This window comes from Prunus persica, chromosome G7, assembly GCF_000346465.2.
Source record: "Prunus persica cultivar Lovell chromosome G7, Prunus_persica_NCBIv2, whole genome shotgun sequence".
NCBI classification, from domain to species: domain Eukaryota; kingdom Viridiplantae; phylum Streptophyta; class Magnoliopsida; order Rosales; family Rosaceae; genus Prunus; species Prunus persica.
The window spans coordinates 20,721,468-20,737,197 of NC_034015.1; the positions used below are offsets into that span (position 1 = coordinate 20,721,468).

The 15,730-nt window shown below is 37.9% G+C and overlaps 3 protein-coding genes across 3 annotated transcripts; 2 read left to right on the forward strand and 1 right to left on the reverse strand.

Annotated features, from left to right (window-relative positions):
- On the reverse strand, positions 35-3,989 carry LOC18769210 (probable ethanolamine kinase). Its single transcript, XM_007202085.2, has 11 exons — positions 3,731-3,989; positions 3,341-3,432; positions 3,045-3,151; positions 2,561-2,666; positions 2,013-2,135; positions 1,738-1,829; positions 1,359-1,443; positions 883-988; positions 713-779; positions 482-574; positions 35-399 (listed from the first exon to the last, which is right to left on the reverse strand). The coding sequence occupies exons 1-11, from the start codon at positions 3,865-3,867 to the stop codon at positions 253-255; spliced, it is 1,155 nt and encodes a 384-aa protein (XP_007202147.1). The 5' UTR covers positions 3,868-3,989; the 3' UTR covers positions 35-252.
- On the forward strand, positions 7,526-10,603 carry LOC18770499. Its single transcript, XM_007202356.2, has 8 exons — positions 7,526-7,655; positions 7,750-7,878; positions 8,048-8,163; positions 8,336-8,417; positions 8,698-8,757; positions 8,835-8,942; positions 9,409-9,454; positions 9,955-10,603. The coding sequence occupies exons 1-8, from the start codon at positions 7,581-7,583 to the stop codon at positions 10,182-10,184; spliced, it is 846 nt and encodes a 281-aa protein (XP_007202418.1). The 5' UTR covers positions 7,526-7,580; the 3' UTR covers positions 10,185-10,603.
- On the forward strand, positions 11,189-15,501 carry LOC18769484 (DEAD-box ATP-dependent RNA helicase 52C). The gene is made up of 6 exons (XM_007204534.2): positions 11,189-12,244; positions 12,362-12,445; positions 13,077-13,319; positions 13,574-13,741; positions 13,902-14,015; positions 14,589-15,501. The coding sequence occupies exons 1-6, from the start codon at positions 11,546-11,548 to the stop codon at positions 15,120-15,122; spliced, it is 1,842 nt and encodes a 613-aa protein (XP_007204596.2). The 5' UTR covers positions 11,189-11,545; the 3' UTR covers positions 15,123-15,501.

Below are 15,730 nucleotides of genomic sequence, written 5' to 3' on the forward strand. Positions count from 1 at the left end.
CTATAAAGAATTTAATCTAGAATGCTCAATACTGTTGTACATGAACTGAAGACAAAAAAATTGCACAAATCAGATACACAAGTTTCTGCATTACAAAGCTTCAGGGAGCCCCTAAATGCCAATTATTTTGTTCATGTTTGTTTTCATTTCCATCTGATAAACGGCTACAAAAGAATATATTACAACATTGGTAAACAAGCGAAAAATAAAAATAAAAATCCATCTCCCTACAAATCCATCACATCCAGGCACCTATGTTTGCGCGTGCATGTTTAATGTCTGAGATCGTGAGAGGAATGATCTTGCCAACGAGAAGCATTTTTCCTTCTGCCTTTTGAATTCATTGTATCGCAGGAAGAAATAACCAAGATAATCAAAGTTGATCGGAGAAAACTTTGCCTACACACGATTGATCGTAATATATTTAGTGATACAAATTTGAAGGTTTTTTAGGAGAAGCAAACTAGAGAAACAGGGATACCTGGATTAGTCCCCATAAAGCCCAATACAAGTGTGAGGCTAACGTGTATGTATTTTCCTCAACATAGAGAGCTTCCAGATCTTTCTCAGATACCTGTTGGTATGGAAAATAGGAAAATAACAATCAAAGAAAAACCCTACATTTATAAAGTTTGAAACCCATTTTATGCATACCCAATACTAAAATCTTTCAATCTGTGCATACAAATTGACTCTGCCATTCTTCACATACCTCATGTGGATTCTCAGGTTGTAAATAATGCCTCAAGAAATGGTACTGTTCGTCCTTATTTGGGCATCTGCATTGACATAATGTTCAACGGTGAAAGGTCATCCCATGTGATCGCCATAGTTTGAAAGAAAAGAAAAGAACGGAGATAAAACAAGAAAAAGAAAACATACAAGGTGAAGTCACATTCATAGCCTGCATATTCATTGAAGTGATTCCCAATGTCAAAGCCTCTATAATTGTATGATCCATACTCAAAATCAATCAAGTAGAGTTTATCTGGATACTCATCAGAAAAGCAGTGTAAGTAAAGAGCTAAACAGCAAAAAACAATATTAGTTTCATTTTGTAAGTTGAGAAGGAAAAAATTGGAAAGCCAAATTAGCCGATGAAACAAGAATTTGAATCTATTTTAGCTTTTCTCCCCTATCCATGTCAAACACCATTTCAAGCACGAGGAACCAAAACCAACATCACTGTTTTATTTCTGACCATCTTGGGCACCACCAATCAGAATCCTAGGCAACCATCACAAACTGATATCTGGTAATTGAATTTTGACAACTCTTGAACATCATATAGAAGGTAAAGTGACTTCTCACGAGTCAACAATAAGAGGGGGTGAAATGAAGTGTACAAAGTGGAATACCTTCTTCATCATTAACCATTATATTTCCAGAAAGCAAGTCATTGTGAGCGAAAACCACTGGAGAATTTAAAAGGCCAGTCAATTCCTGTTCCATATTCAGGAGAGATGTATATGAAAATATGGATAAAGTTCACTAACGAATCACACAATATAATCAAGATAGAATCAGCAAATGACAACTGAAACCAACAAACTTTCTAATGCATATAAATACACAACTCCTTTATCTTTCAACAACACATCATCGTTGAGAACACTTTTGCATTTGCCATCCCCAGATCATGTTATGCCAATTTATTATCATCTGGATACTATCAAAACTGATAGAAAGGTAGCCAGCAACAAGAAATACCAAGCAAACTATGATAGGGGAGGCTACCTTCAGCTCAATAATTTCATTGTGAACTTCACTAAATGAAATGGTCTTATATAATTTCTGCTTCTCATTGTCGTCAAATTCAAGAGCAGAGGCTGCAACAAGGAGGTGACTCAATCATGAGAAAAGTTACAGATATGAACTCATTTTAAAAATTGATATGGAATAGTAAACCTGCCAATGAATATCTGGCCACTTCCCTTCACCTAACATCAATTTAGCTAACAGGAGATGTAGGACATAAAATATAGGAAGCTGAAAATAACGTAAGAGAAAACCTTTCTCAAAGAACTTGAGCAAGTCATTCCACAGCTGGGGTTCCTTAGAACCTGGAATTTCCACTTGATGAAATCTGCATAGTTGCTTGGCAATTTCGGCAGCCAGCTTCGGATTTCTCATGTCTGCCGAGATGGGAAGAAGTTAAAAGTCATGTCAATGGACAGATTCAGTTCACCAAGAACCCTGAAAATGCGTATAATTTATTTCAATGGAATTGACCTTCTGTCTCTAAGCTTGTATACTAGTTTCGATTGAAGAAATTGCCTTCAAGAACATTTACTTGGAAATGAGGCTCTTTTTAATATAGACTTGACCAAGAGATTATCCATAGGTCTGACAAGGAGAGCTTTTGAAGGGTAGAATATTTAGTGGGGTAAATTTGTCTGTCTGTTTTTTGAATGGTCACATACAACCAGAGAACTCCTTTTCTTGTTTATTTGATTTTCATTTTCTGAATTATGTATACATCTTGGGTACATGCAAGCGCCTTCTTGCACTTCTTTGATAAAATACTCTACTTATCGAAAGAATATATAACCAAAGTTACCTGATGGGATTAACGTACGGGCATTGATGAAAGATTGCACCATCCCATTCCCGAATACTCCAAGCAAATTTGCACCAAATCCTGCAGCCGAGAGGTATTTGATTGACTGAAGACAATATGCAGTGAGGAGTTACAAAGTGAATTGTGCTAGTAAAACATCATCGATAATGTAAAAGCTAAAGAAAACTAAGTTAAGACGAACAATCAGTATAGTTAGAAAGAAATTTCATACAAACATAAACAGAAACACATCATTTTTGTGTTGACAATTACATTCAAAAAATTGTAAATGGGGCATAATCCAAGTACACGAAGAAGTATAACAATAAAATAAGCAAAACTTGAAAAGAAAAGAACACCCAACCGGACCACAGCGGAGATTATAAGTGTTCATATGTTCATATCCTTGAACAAATCTCAACACCTATATAACTGAAAGATACTAAAATAATAATAATAAATCCATGAAAGTTCACAAAATTACCTGCAATTCCCGTTCCCGATTGATGACATACTCGGTGTTAGGCCCATACAATCTGACTGTTACAGACACATCGTTTCCATTCTCTTCCTTTACAGTCACCTTCAGCACTGCATGTATTAACGACCACTAATTCAGTTGTGCACCACAGCTAAAAGACTCACAAAAACTGATTGAATAATAAGGAAATCAAAGTAAAGTTAATTTCACATAATGAGCTATTTATTGCGAACCCGTACTTTGTTTTAGCTTATAGAAACCAACTATAGCACACAAGAAGAAGAAAAGAAAACACTCACATAGATTTGTGATGCCACCAGAAACTGTCCCAACAGAGAAGCGAGAATTCTCCAAATTTGACCATTTCTTAAATAGATCCTTGCACAACTCTCTGAAAATCAAATTACATAACACATAAATTTAAAAAGTAATGATAAATTTTAAAGGATCCAGCCCCCGTTTGATTTCCGATCAAACAGAACAAAATGAAAGACAACACAAAATCGGAATCCTGGATATCACATTTTTCTTCGTTTCCCGCAATTTCTCATCTGCCAAACAGAATTTCAAATCGAACAAATTTTTTCCAGACAAAATAAAAAGATAAAGATAAAGGCCAGGGAAGAGCTGAAGAAGCAACAGAAAATGAATAAGAGGCCCTAGAAATGAAGAAAAAGATAGAAACTGACATTATCAGAGGCGTGATGTGAGAGAGGGGAAGCGAAGGGTCGACGGATAGAGAAGAAGAATGGATCTGAGAGGTGGAGCAATCTGAAGTTTGCTTAGCTACTTCCATGGCGTTCCAGATGTTCTTCACCCCTCCCATTTCTGCTTTATTTTCAAGCTTCCGAGTTTTCCTCTTAATTTTCAAACGCAACGTTTGCGCCTCAGGCGTTTATCTTTGCCACATGTATGATGTAACCCTTCGTATTTGATTTTTAGGACACCGCCTCAGTCTATGTGGCCACTGGTCAATGACTTTTTTTTAATAGAGTTGTGTGGTCAATGACTTGTATAATTTGCTTTCCAACAAAAAATCTTGTGTACGTCGGCCCCTTCACCCGAATTTGACTCCCTCTTTGTAAACGAGTTAGACTATCGCATTGTTAAATTCAAAAAGAATTATTTAGTTTAAATTATAATTAATTTTTTCAATTTTTTTATAAAAAAATTTCTTATTAAAAAAAGCGATAATCTACTAAATACATACAACCCTAACCATTTGAATCCCTTCATAATTCAAGTACTTGGAAGTTATCAACACCACCTTGTCTTATTGCGAGGTTACTGGCCAAAGAGTAAACGAAACAAATAACACAAGTAATAATTTATGATTTTGAAGACGTCATTTATATAACATTACAACAAGTGCCTTTTGGGATTGTCAAAATCGAAGGATGGTGACGATGCCAAGTGTGGAATTCCAGTTGGCACAATATTTGTTGAAGTGGGCCTGGTCAAGGATTTGGGTTTGATTGATTGGAATTCAGCGTCTCCACGCTAACATCATGCACCAGTTCTGTATTTTTATTATTAAATGAAAAAGAAACGTGAAAATTTGGGTCAATAGATTTGCACAAGATTTTTGTTAATTAATTTTTATCATTGTGTTTGTGTTGTGTGTGGGGGCTATGGTGATGGACTTCAAAGCCATTTTTAGAGTGCATCTCTCTCTTATCAACCCCAAATATATAGGAGATGCCAAATTAGTTTTGATTGACAACCTAATTTAATGGTTATCTTTCATTTATTTACCTGTCATCTCTCTCTCTCTCTCTCTCGTGCTTTTGACTAATCAAGTCGGAGGAATTGGGGATGAGCACGACTTGGAATTGGTGGCGGCGGAGGAGGAGGACCGAATCAGTAAGTTGCCACATGAAGTTGTTGTTAGTATAGTACTGTCACTATTGACCCTAAAGGAAGCAGCAGCGACCCGTATCCTTTCTAGGCGATGGCGGTGTGTCTGGGCTGGGCATCTACTACGACTCTCAATTTAGACGCTGTTAACTTTGAGGACCGTAACACTTTAGACTACTTCTATAGACTTGATGAAAATATACTAAACCAAGAAGGCCGTAAGTACGTCAATTGGGTGAATCGGGTGCTGGAGCAGCATAGAGGCCGAAGCATTGAACGTTTCCGGGTTATCTTTTTTCTAGACAAGGGCTTTACAAGTGACATTGATAAATGGATTCAATTTGCAATGGAAAAGAGAGTTCAAGTACTTCAGCTGGACTTGTTGGCAGAATGGGTGAATTACAGTCCATATGACTATGCGTTTCCCTACAAACTATTGGGAATGGAAAAGGGATCTGCTTCGAAGCACCAATTTTCTGGCTTTCCAAGCCTAGCCTCTGGTGGATATTACAATAATAATATTAATATTGGTTTCAAGTCCCTCAAAGTTATTCGTTTTCGACATGTTGCTGTGACCGGGGAACTTGTTGAGTTCTTATTGTCCAACTATCCACTTTTTGAGCGATCGCATTGAAACATTTGGAGATAAAATATTGTCAACAACTCAAAAACATTGAGATTTCTAACGCAAACATTGTCTCATTTGTTTTTTGTGCATTTTTGGTACCATTGCATATCAAGAATGTAGCGCGGCTTGTTGAGGTAGCCATTAACAAGTTAGGCAATGATTATGGTGAATTCATAGAGTTTGCTTTCAGCCAACTTTCATCCTGTCTTTCTCATCTAGAGATTTTGAAGCTGGATATCAGAGAAGCGGTTAGTAAATAATCTCATGTGTCAGCTTTCTTTCTTCTTTACTTGCTCCTCATTTGGTTTGGTGGGTTGGGTTTTGTTGGAGGTGTACAATCCGAATCATCTATTTCCCATGCTAGCAAATCTGAAGCATTTGCAATTATTAGTCGATGCAGACTACTATTTGTCCCTTGGTCGGTCAGCTTCTTTCATGAAGGCAGCTCCTTACATGCGGACACTAAAATTTGGGGTATGCTATGCATGCATTACTTGATACGTACATTTCATTTCTCTTCATTCTATTATTTACGAATTACCAAATATTATTGTTGAACTGAATAAATTACCAAAGTATAAAATGGAGAAGAAAAAGGAATTAGGGTTTTTCTTTCTAGTTCTTGTGACTAAAGCGTTGTTTCTTTGGTGCGGTGCAGTTGGGTATCGGAACACCCGATTGGAGGACAGCAATAATAGAAAAATCTACTGCCAAATGCCCCCATCACTACCTCAAGGAAGTAGAAATTTCAGGGTACCGAGGCTATGAATGTTATGTTGAACATGTCATGTACTTGAAAATGAATGTTGTTGCATAGGGGAAGATTATTATAAATCCTGTCCGGTTTTGGTGTTGGCCTACTGGAATCGAGAGCAATGACCTACAAGTCAATGAGGAAGCGTATGCAAGAGAACATGCTATCCAATACCTTAAACAAAAACGGCCCTCTACCATACAATATGTATGCCTCTAGAAGTCAGTGAGGAGGAGGATGCAAAAGCTCAGATTATGCTATTAATAACTTATATTAGCTTTTTATTAGCCCTAGTATCAACTATTATACTCTGATTTATGGTTTTTCCCTTGATTTATTTGGTTGGTATTAAATATTAGTTTTGAATATGGTAATTGACTTCAAAGCCATTTTAGAGTGCATCTCCCCATATATACACTACTTCAAATTCAGATTCTCTTGTAGTCATGCTACCTCTCTAATAGAGATGGATTCCGACCTCTATTAGAGAAGTGATATACAAGATGGCATACGCAGTATGCCCAACTAGTATATAAAGTAGCTCTTTATATTTCAATTATTTTGAAGTTCTAAACTTCACCCAAATATATTATCTTAAAGGTTTTTTTAATTTATTTTCACATTTCCTGAAAAGTGTTTTGAACAATTATAAAGTGTTAAAATGATAAAGAGTGGATGGTTACCATAAATTAATTGAAAAAGAAAAGGAGAAGTATTTATTTTAGGGAAAATGCTAGGCTTACCACATTTTTTATACCACAATTGTACCACCTCTCTAATAGAGGTGGGCCCCATTGTATTGGTGGGCGAATAATGCTACTCTTACCACATTTGTATACCACATCTTTATACCATCTTATGTGGCAACTGAGGTGGACGACCACATCAATTAAAATTATTAAATATTTTCTTTTCTTTTATGATTTATTCTAGTATTTGTTTTTCTAATTTTCTTAATTAAAATACACTTCATTGATTTAATTGATGTGACATATAATATGGACATGTCACATCATGTGGTATAGAAATGTGGGATAAAAATGTGGTAAGTGTTACTCATTGGTGGGCTCCACCTCCATTAGAGAGGTAGTACAATTATGGTATGAAAAATGTGATAAGCCTAGCATTACTCTTATTTTAGATGTTTATAGGATTTGATGGACCAACCCATGAACCATGGTCCACGGGCCTCTATTTTTGTTACAATGGGGCCGAAGCCCAACTGCTTTTAGGCTTTGTACCATTCTTTCCAACCTTCTTGCGCTAGCGCTCTCTCTCTCTCGCTCTCGCACACACAGAGATGATGATGCAGAGGCAGCTGTTGAAGAAGCTCAGTTTCAGACCTCCCAATGGAGTATCTCAATTCAATCAACGGGTCCGTACATATTTTCCACTTTCCGAAGCTACTTTCGGCAAATTATCATTTATTTATATTTTCATTTGCTTACTTTTGTTCATTTGATTTTCAGAGAGAAATGCACAGCAGGAACAAGAAGGCCATGGAGTTGATAGCCAAAGGGTGGAGTGCTCTAAAGGAAGTGGACAGAGTTATCGATTATTGCGAGCTCAATGATAGCCGCCTCATCCCTCTATTAAGGGTGTGTAATGTGTATGGATCTTTATAGTTGTGTTTTCCATGCATTAAAACAAAAACAAAAACCCAGTTCTGAATTTATGGTTTTGTTAGTGAAATTGAGACAATTATTTGTTTTCTGATCTAACATTATGCATTAACATGTCTCTTTCTGTTATTTGAATCAACATCAGGCAGCAAAGGAGAACTTTGAGTTGGCTCTAGAAGCTGACAACTCAAATACCCATGCCAGGTATTGGTTGTCCAAATTGCATTTGAAATACCATGTCCCAGGTGCTTGCAGAGCTATGTAAGTCTACTATCTTAATCCTTTTACTCATTGATAGTTGCCATACATATTACTACTCTGTAATTTTTCACCAGACATCTAGATCAGCATTTGAGAAAAGAAAAAAAGAGAGAAAGGAATGAAGGAAAAAGAGGTCATGGAATTGATGCTCTTGCCATTTTTGTCATAACAGAGGAGCTGCTTTGTTAGTTGAAGCGGCGAATATGGGTGATTCGGATGCACAGTATGAACTAGGTTGTAAGCTTAGAGTTGAGGTATGCCCTGATGAAGCAATTTGTATTTGAAGTAGAGAATTTTAGTTGTGTGGATTGATTTAGCTTTCTGAGTATTAATTTTATGTTTCCAAGGTGTACCGTAATAGTCTTGCATGCACTCTAATGGCTCCTGTGCCTAACTCTTCCCCTACTAGCACACTGTTCTTTTGGTTTAAATTAGGGCTTTGCCAATTGTTTTATCACATGTCTTTCTTTTCTCCTTTTCACTTTTTACCTATACAATGACTTTGTGATGTTTTCTGGCTGCGGTTTTGGTTAGAATGAACACGTCCAATCGGATCAACAAGCTTTCCATTATCTGGAGAAGGCTGTTGACCAGGTATGTTTCTATAATGCAGAAACTTTAATGCTTCTGAAATTTGTTTCGAATCCTTACCTGAGCTTGCTATATTCTAGTTGCATCCAGGTGCTCTTTATCTTCTGGGTGCCGTGTATCTGACGGGGGACTGTGTGAAGAAAGATGTTGCCTCCGCATTATGGTGTTTCCATAGGGCATCAGACAAGGTAAATGCTGCTCCCTGTTTCAGTGATGGAACATCAATGAGGGATATGCATGTTGGTGGAAACTAAGTAATGGTCATAAAATTTGACATTGTTTAAACAATTGTTTTATTAGTTACAGATTTTCATTGGGCAAAAATGGTGAATTCTGAAGGCTTAGATGTACTTGATAGATTATTCTGTCATTTAACTATATGTACTTAAACTTTTCACATTTTCTTGGCTTGAACAGCCTCTTTCTTCCATTTGCAAAACAAGTGCCAAGTTTCATGATCCAAATGCCAAAAAATAAAATAAAATTGAAGGGAATTCAACTGCATAGATAATTACTGGTGCATTGTATGAATAACCTGACTGAATATTTCCGAAAAACAAAACTTTACAAATTTTTGTGTATACATATGCGGAACCTCATCTTATGTTCAACTATTGTACCATTTTAAACTGTTCTTGCTTTTAATACATGCAGGGGCATGCTGGTGCAGCTATAGCATTTGGGTCTCTTCTTCTTCAAGGTCTATTCTTCCAACCATGCTTCTTTTGTTTTATTTCCAGATTTTTTTTCTTTAATTAAAAATAAAAAAAACATTTTGTATCCATAGAATAGACAATCATGACTCTGACATGACATTTTTGGTTGCACAATTCTATGTGGGATGATATGCACTCATAGATGGTGTACCACCATTAGTGGCTAGGAAGGGTGATTGGGAGATTCACTCACTGTAAGGTCCTCTTTGGTGATCATCCTATTTTTGAGAAAATAAAATAGTTCTAAACACAGATATTATGTAGCCAATGGTCAAACAAATCCCATGGCTATATTTGAGTTGTCTGCATTCCACCATAGGAGATGGCAACGTGGCAGCCGAAGTCATTTCCTATCCATTTTCACTTTTCAATATGGAGATTCTTCATATGGAAATAATGGTTGCTTGCAGCACCCATAATTTATTTTTCCTCTCCCAATTTTGTGAGATTTTTATACAATTAATGGCATAATTGCATGTCTTAGGTGTTGAAATCCCAGAATCTGTGACGAAGTTTGTTTCCAAGAGGGGTTCTTTGGCCAGAACGGCAAGAAAGAATGGAGAAAGCCTTGTAACAGATCCCATTGAGATGGCAAGAGAACGGTTCCACATTGCTGCGAAAGGGGGATGTGATCTAGGACTGAAATGGTTGGAAAGACTTGAGGAGGAAGAGAAGCATCTGTTGACCGGAACTGAAATGGTTGAACAGACTTAAGGAGGAAATGAAGACTGATAACTGGACAATGTACTGACTGGATACAGCTCTTCACAGCTCTTCCTTTAATCTCGTGACTGTATTGATATGCGTCGGTATAAACATATGGCACAATCCGAGAGACAAATTTGCTTCGCAAATGTTGGAGTGCAATGCTGTCATGAATGACCAACTGGAAGGTTACTGATGTGGTGTGCTCTTTTGTATATATTTGATGTATACTTTGGGAATTGCCATCCATCATGCCTAGCAAATCTTTAGATGTATTGTGCCAGATTGATGATGGTTCAATTGACCAAGGATATGTTAGTACAAATATTTCTAGGAACTATGGAGATTGGAAGAATGATTTGCTCTACTATTTTGATGCTTGTTCCTGGACTTAAATCATGTTGAAGCTTACTATTCCTTCTGATTTCTAAACAAAGATAGCAAAGCGCATCTTAAATATAGATTAAGATTAAAATATTTTTTTTTTTTTAAAGGATGAGTTTTGGGAGGTCCCCAAATTCAAATAATTTAACTATTTTCTATTCTAACAAGAAAAAAGAGTTAGTTTATTTATTTATTTCGGAAGATTAAATCAAAATTAAGATGTGGGCCTATACTTCTACTAGGGGTTAATCGAATCATGCATAGGCTAGCCAACATGCTGAATTCCGATTCTACCCTCTTGGCCATTGGGCTTCTCTATTAGTGAAGTCCACTCGCATTCAGTACGCGTGTGGAGCACCAAAGAGCCCCACAGTTTCCCACAAATATCGCTGGTCCATTCAGGAAGATATTTGCAGAAATGCAATCGCCTAAGCTAATCTCTACCCGTATGTCTCCTGCACGACCCACTCGCAGAGCTCCAAGTCATGCTAAACAGGGATCCCGTACGACATAAAATTGAGAAGTAAAGGACAATTTCGCAAAACAAAAATTCGCGGGCGTTTCATGGCTCATGGACGCGCGCGCATTAATGAACGTGCAAAACGACGCTTCTCCACTCTCCCCACATACTTCGCCTGAGAGTCCTGCCCTCTCGGAAAGAGAAGCGAAACGTCTCTCTCTCTAGATTCGAAGGGGTTTTTAGGGTTTTGCAGCTTCTTTAACTTTATGGGAAATGAAAAGAAGAGAGAGAGAGTGATTTTACTACATACTGCAACTTTTTTTCATCATCGTCTCAGTCTCTTTCACCAAAATAGGTACACCATTTTGATATTCGAGCCAACCCCTCCACGACGTCAGTCCGTACAGCTTCTCTCCCCTGCATTTTTATATAGACAACACATCCCTACATTCTCTCCTTCATTTTTCATCTTCTCTTTTTAGCTTGAGCTCTGTTTCGTTGTTTCTTTGAAGAAAACCCCGTCGCAATGACAATGTCTTGGTCTGATGCTGTTACTGAGTCAACCCAAAAGCCCACTCGCCAACCTCGGCCCAGCTACGTACCTCCACATCTCAGGCACAGTGGCAGCTCCTACGGATATGGGTCCTTTACAGAGTCAGCCCAGTACGGCTTTCGGTCAAGCTACACCGGTCCCGGTAGGCAACCCGGTCGGGCCGGCACAGCTCGCGGCGGCCGAGGTCGAGGCCGTGGTGGTCGCTTGTGGGCTCAACCACCCCCAAACCCAAGCCCAGACCTAAACCCGTCTGACAATGTCTCTGAGAAATTTGACCAGCTCAAAGTCACTGAAGAAGATAGCAATGGCGGTATCAATTTTGATGCCTACGAAGACATCCCAGTTGAGGCGAGTGGCGCCGACATTCCACCGCCGGTGGACACCTTTCACGAGATCGATTTGGGTGAGTGTTTGAACCACAACATCAAAACGCGATGTAAGTACGTTAAGCCCACGCCTATTCAGCGCCACGCGATTCCAGTAGTCATGGCTGGCCGGGACTTAATGGCTTGTGCTCAAACTGGGTCTGGCAAAACGGCGGCGTTTTGCTTACCCATCATTAGTGGGGTCTTGAACAATAACAGTTTGGGAAGGTCGCCGACTCGTGGTGGGGCTCATACTGTGTGTCCTACTGCGCTCATTTTGTCTCCGACTAGAGAGTTGGCTGGTCAGGTAATGTGTTTGCTAGCTTCTGGTGATTTTTATTGTTTTTGTGCTAATGGGTGTTTGTCTAATTTTGTTTTGTATTTGCCGTTTTTTTTTTGTTTGCTTTTGAATTTTTTTGGGTAGATACATGATGAAGCTAAGAAGTTCGCTTATCAGAGTGGGGTCAAGATTGTTGTTGCTTATGGTGGGGCACCAATTTCTCAGCAGGTTTGTGTCTTTCTTGAGTGATTCTGTGGCCTAAAATCTTGTGTTTGATTATTACCATTGGGTATCTTTTACGATGAATTATTATGCGGCCTTTTTCACTTGTTGTATACTGATTGTTGTTAAGCTTATGCTTTCCATTTTGTACTACTATTTTCTCACAATAAGTTGCAGTATATTTGTGTTAAACTGATATTTAAGATTTTGGTACCTCACTAGCTTATGCATTTGATAGCATCAATATGGTATCAAGTCTAGATTTCTCTTTGGTTATCTCTTCTGTGTGCTCCTATTTCTGTTTTTCCTCTTTGCCCTATGAATGGTGCAGTTGGCTACGGATATAAGGTAGCTGACCCAATTTGTGGTTTGTGTTGTTGATGAAATCTCATAAACTGGTCAAGTATTGGAAAGAAAGATAAGCGTTCTCTTTTGAGATACCAAACAGTTTATGTATAAGATTTGTTAATCGGGGTGAGGGTATTGTGTTTTGCTGTTCCTAATTTTTAAGAATGATTGCATTTCTCCACTCAATGATTTAGAGAACACACACACACACACACACACACACACACATGTATATATACATATATCTTGTTTAATGATAATGATGCCTTGATAATGCTCAATTCTGCAGTTCCGTAATCTGGAAAGAGGTGTTGATATCTTAGTTGCCACTCCAGGGCGCTTAGTGGACATGATTGAGAGGTCACGAGTTTCACTTAGAATGATCAAATATTTGGCATTAGATGAGGCTGATAGGATGTTGGACATGGGTTTTGAGCCACAGATTAGAAGGATTGTTGAACAAATGGACATGCCTTGCCCTGGTGCTAGACAAACGTTGCTTTTCAGTGCTACATTCCCAAATGAGATACAGGTGGGTCAACTAAATTTTGATGTCCTATGATGTTTATATTGTCATTACTTGTTATGCTTGGTGTGCGCATTTATTCTATCAACTTATAACATGATTCTGTTCTCTTATATGATATGATGAGTTTGATGTTTCATTATTTGCGCTTATTATCTTGCTCTTGCCTAGTGGTTTGGTGCTTCAATTTAATTTTTCTAGTTTTTGCTTAAACTTCCTCTGGCTAGTGTGCTTGTATTTATAATGTCTGTTCCTTGCAGAGGCTTGCTGCAGATTTTCTTTCAAACTACATATTTCTGGCGGTTGGAAGAGTTGGATCAAGTACTGATCTTATTGCACAAAAAATCGAATTTGTTGAGGATATGGACAAACGAAGCCACTTAATGGATCATCTTCATAGCCAGCAGGCCAATGGAAGCCATGGCAAGGTTTGATGTCAATTTGAGAATTCTTGAACTGTGATCTATATGACAATGATATCTACTCTGTTTTGGTTGGAGAATATTCTCTCCCATCCTATGTTTTTTCTTTTGGAAATGGATAGTTTTCCTGAGCCAATGTTAAGACATGATATTGTTTGTAATTCAGCCTGCTTTAACGTTGGTGTTTGTGGAGACCAAGAGAGGTGCAGATGCTTTAGAAAACTGGTTATGCATGAATGGTTTCCCAGCAATTGCAATTCATGGTGACAAAGTGCAAATGGTTAGATTATCTTCTTTCTTTTTCTTCATTTCTTCATTTTTTATCAGTGTTTTTCTAAAATTGTTTTTGGGGGTGCACCATTTATTGTGTGTTCACTGATATTTTTTTCTTCATTTGTTGCTCGTGCAGTTTATAATCTGAGTTTGAGTACTTATATGGATTCCATTGCTTTCTGTCAATTGTCTTAATGGATTAATTTTTTTGGCAATTATATATAAATAGGGTTTATTTTGTTTTTAGTTAGACTGCAGACTTTTAATATCAGCTTCCAAATTACACCTAAAACTGGTTTCAAAGGGAGATGAATGCATGTGGTTGCAAGTGTAATCTTCTTTTTCTCTTCCTGTGTTCTCCATGCAGCATTGCTAACTTGGCATGCTCAATATCTTCAATACTTCCTATCATCAAGCTTATTGGTATCTTATTTATAAGTTTTATTTTCCAGTAAATAATTGAATGCCAAATTCTTAGATGTTATTGTAACTGAACATAAATATGTTATACTGTATTGGGTTTAAGATTTTTATTCCCTACCGATGTATCCACAATAATATTTGACTTGCAAATTTGAAGGAGAGGGAACGAGCTTTGAGATCATTCAAGTGTGGCTCTGCTCCAATATTGGTGGCAACGGATGTTGCTTCACGAGGTTTAGACATCCCTCATGTTGCCCATGTCATCAATTTTGACCTCCCAAAAGGCATAGATGACTACGTTCACAGGATTGGTCGGACGGGACGTGCTGGAAATTCTGGTCTTGCAACTGCCTTCTTCAATGACAAGAACCAGCCACTTGCAAAGGGACTAATTGAGTTGATGCAGGAGTCAAACCAGGAGGTTCCTAGTTGGCTTAACGAATATGCTGAAGGATCACAGACTTATAGTAGTGGTGGCGGTGGTGGTAGGAGCCAAAGGTCTGGTGGCAGTAGGTTTGGTGGCTATGACTTTCGTAGGTCTGCCCAATCGGGGCGTGAGAGTTATTACGGTCCAAGCAGCTATGGTTATGGAGATTGTTCTGTGGGTACTTCTGCTGCTTCCTATAATGATGCTACTGTTCCATACGGCTATGGAAATTATGAAACTATTGTTGCTGGTGGGTGGGAATAGGTATGCAGTGCACAACACCATGAAATATTATATACTTGCTGGTGGCATATTTACGTAGGGTATATGATAACCATATCAATTGATAAAGGTAGATATAGTTGCTGCAGACAAGTTGGAGATTCAACAAACCCAATGGTCATTTGTGTTTTGGAAGATATGATCAAAGTATGGTGTAGCTTGTTTCATTGGGTGTTTGTCTTTTGTCATCCGTTTGAATTGAAATTATTGTCGCAGATGTAGAGCAGAGCAGCCTCATTTTGTACAACTCCACTCAGCTTGTTTTTATAGCTGCTGTTATATAAAGCAGAATCTCAGGTTAATAGATTCATGCCCAAGTGCAGTTTAAAATTAAAATGAAATGGCCGTCGTTTCAATTTCATTTTAGTTTATGTTTAATATCAATTCTTCACCTTGATGAGATTTTTAGAGGGATTTCATCATGTTGAAAATAACCATTCAAAATTTCAATACCGTGTTGGTTGTTAAACAACTGGTGGCTACGTCAACATACTTTTGCCAGAACTGTTTCCACAAGCATGTGTTCAAGTGAACTTTCTCTTCTGCACTGCCCGTTACCAAAATAGCAGATCAGATTGATGGCGAGATGT

Bases quoted from the DNA above. Each gene is read 5' to 3' on its own strand.
- LOC18769210 (XM_007202085.2), bottom strand. From the start codon at position 3,867: ATGGGAGGGGTGAAGAACATCTGGAACGCCATGGAAGTAGCTAAGCAA. The intron at 780-882 runs GTATGTTTTCTT...ATGTCAATGCAG, and splicing joins TATGAATGTGACTTCACCTT to ATGCCCAAATAAGGACGAAC. The intron at 575-712 runs GTATGTGAAGAA...CCATACCAACAG, and splicing joins AACCTGAGAATCCACATGAG to GTATCTGAGAAAGATCTGGA.
- LOC18770499 (XM_007202356.2), top strand. From the start codon at position 7,581: ATGATGATGCAGAGGCAGCTGTTGAAGAAGCTCAGTTTCAGACCTCCC. The intron at 8,758-8,834 runs GTATGTTTCTAT...GCTATATTCTAG, and splicing joins TGGAGAAGGCTGTTGACCAG to TTGCATCCAGGTGCTCTTTA. The intron at 8,943-9,408 runs GTAAATGCTGCT...TAATACATGCAG, and splicing joins TCCATAGGGCATCAGACAAG to GGGCATGCTGGTGCAGCTAT.
- LOC18769484 (XM_007204534.2), top strand. From the start codon at position 11,546: ATGACAATGTCTTGGTCTGATGCTGTTACTGAGTCAACCCAAAAGCCC. The intron at 12,245-12,361 runs GTAATGTGTTTG...TTTTTTGGGTAG, and splicing joins CTAGAGAGTTGGCTGGTCAG to ATACATGATGAAGCTAAGAA. The intron at 13,320-13,573 runs GTGGGTCAACTA...TGTTCCTTGCAG, and splicing joins CATTCCCAAATGAGATACAG to AGGCTTGCTGCAGATTTTCT.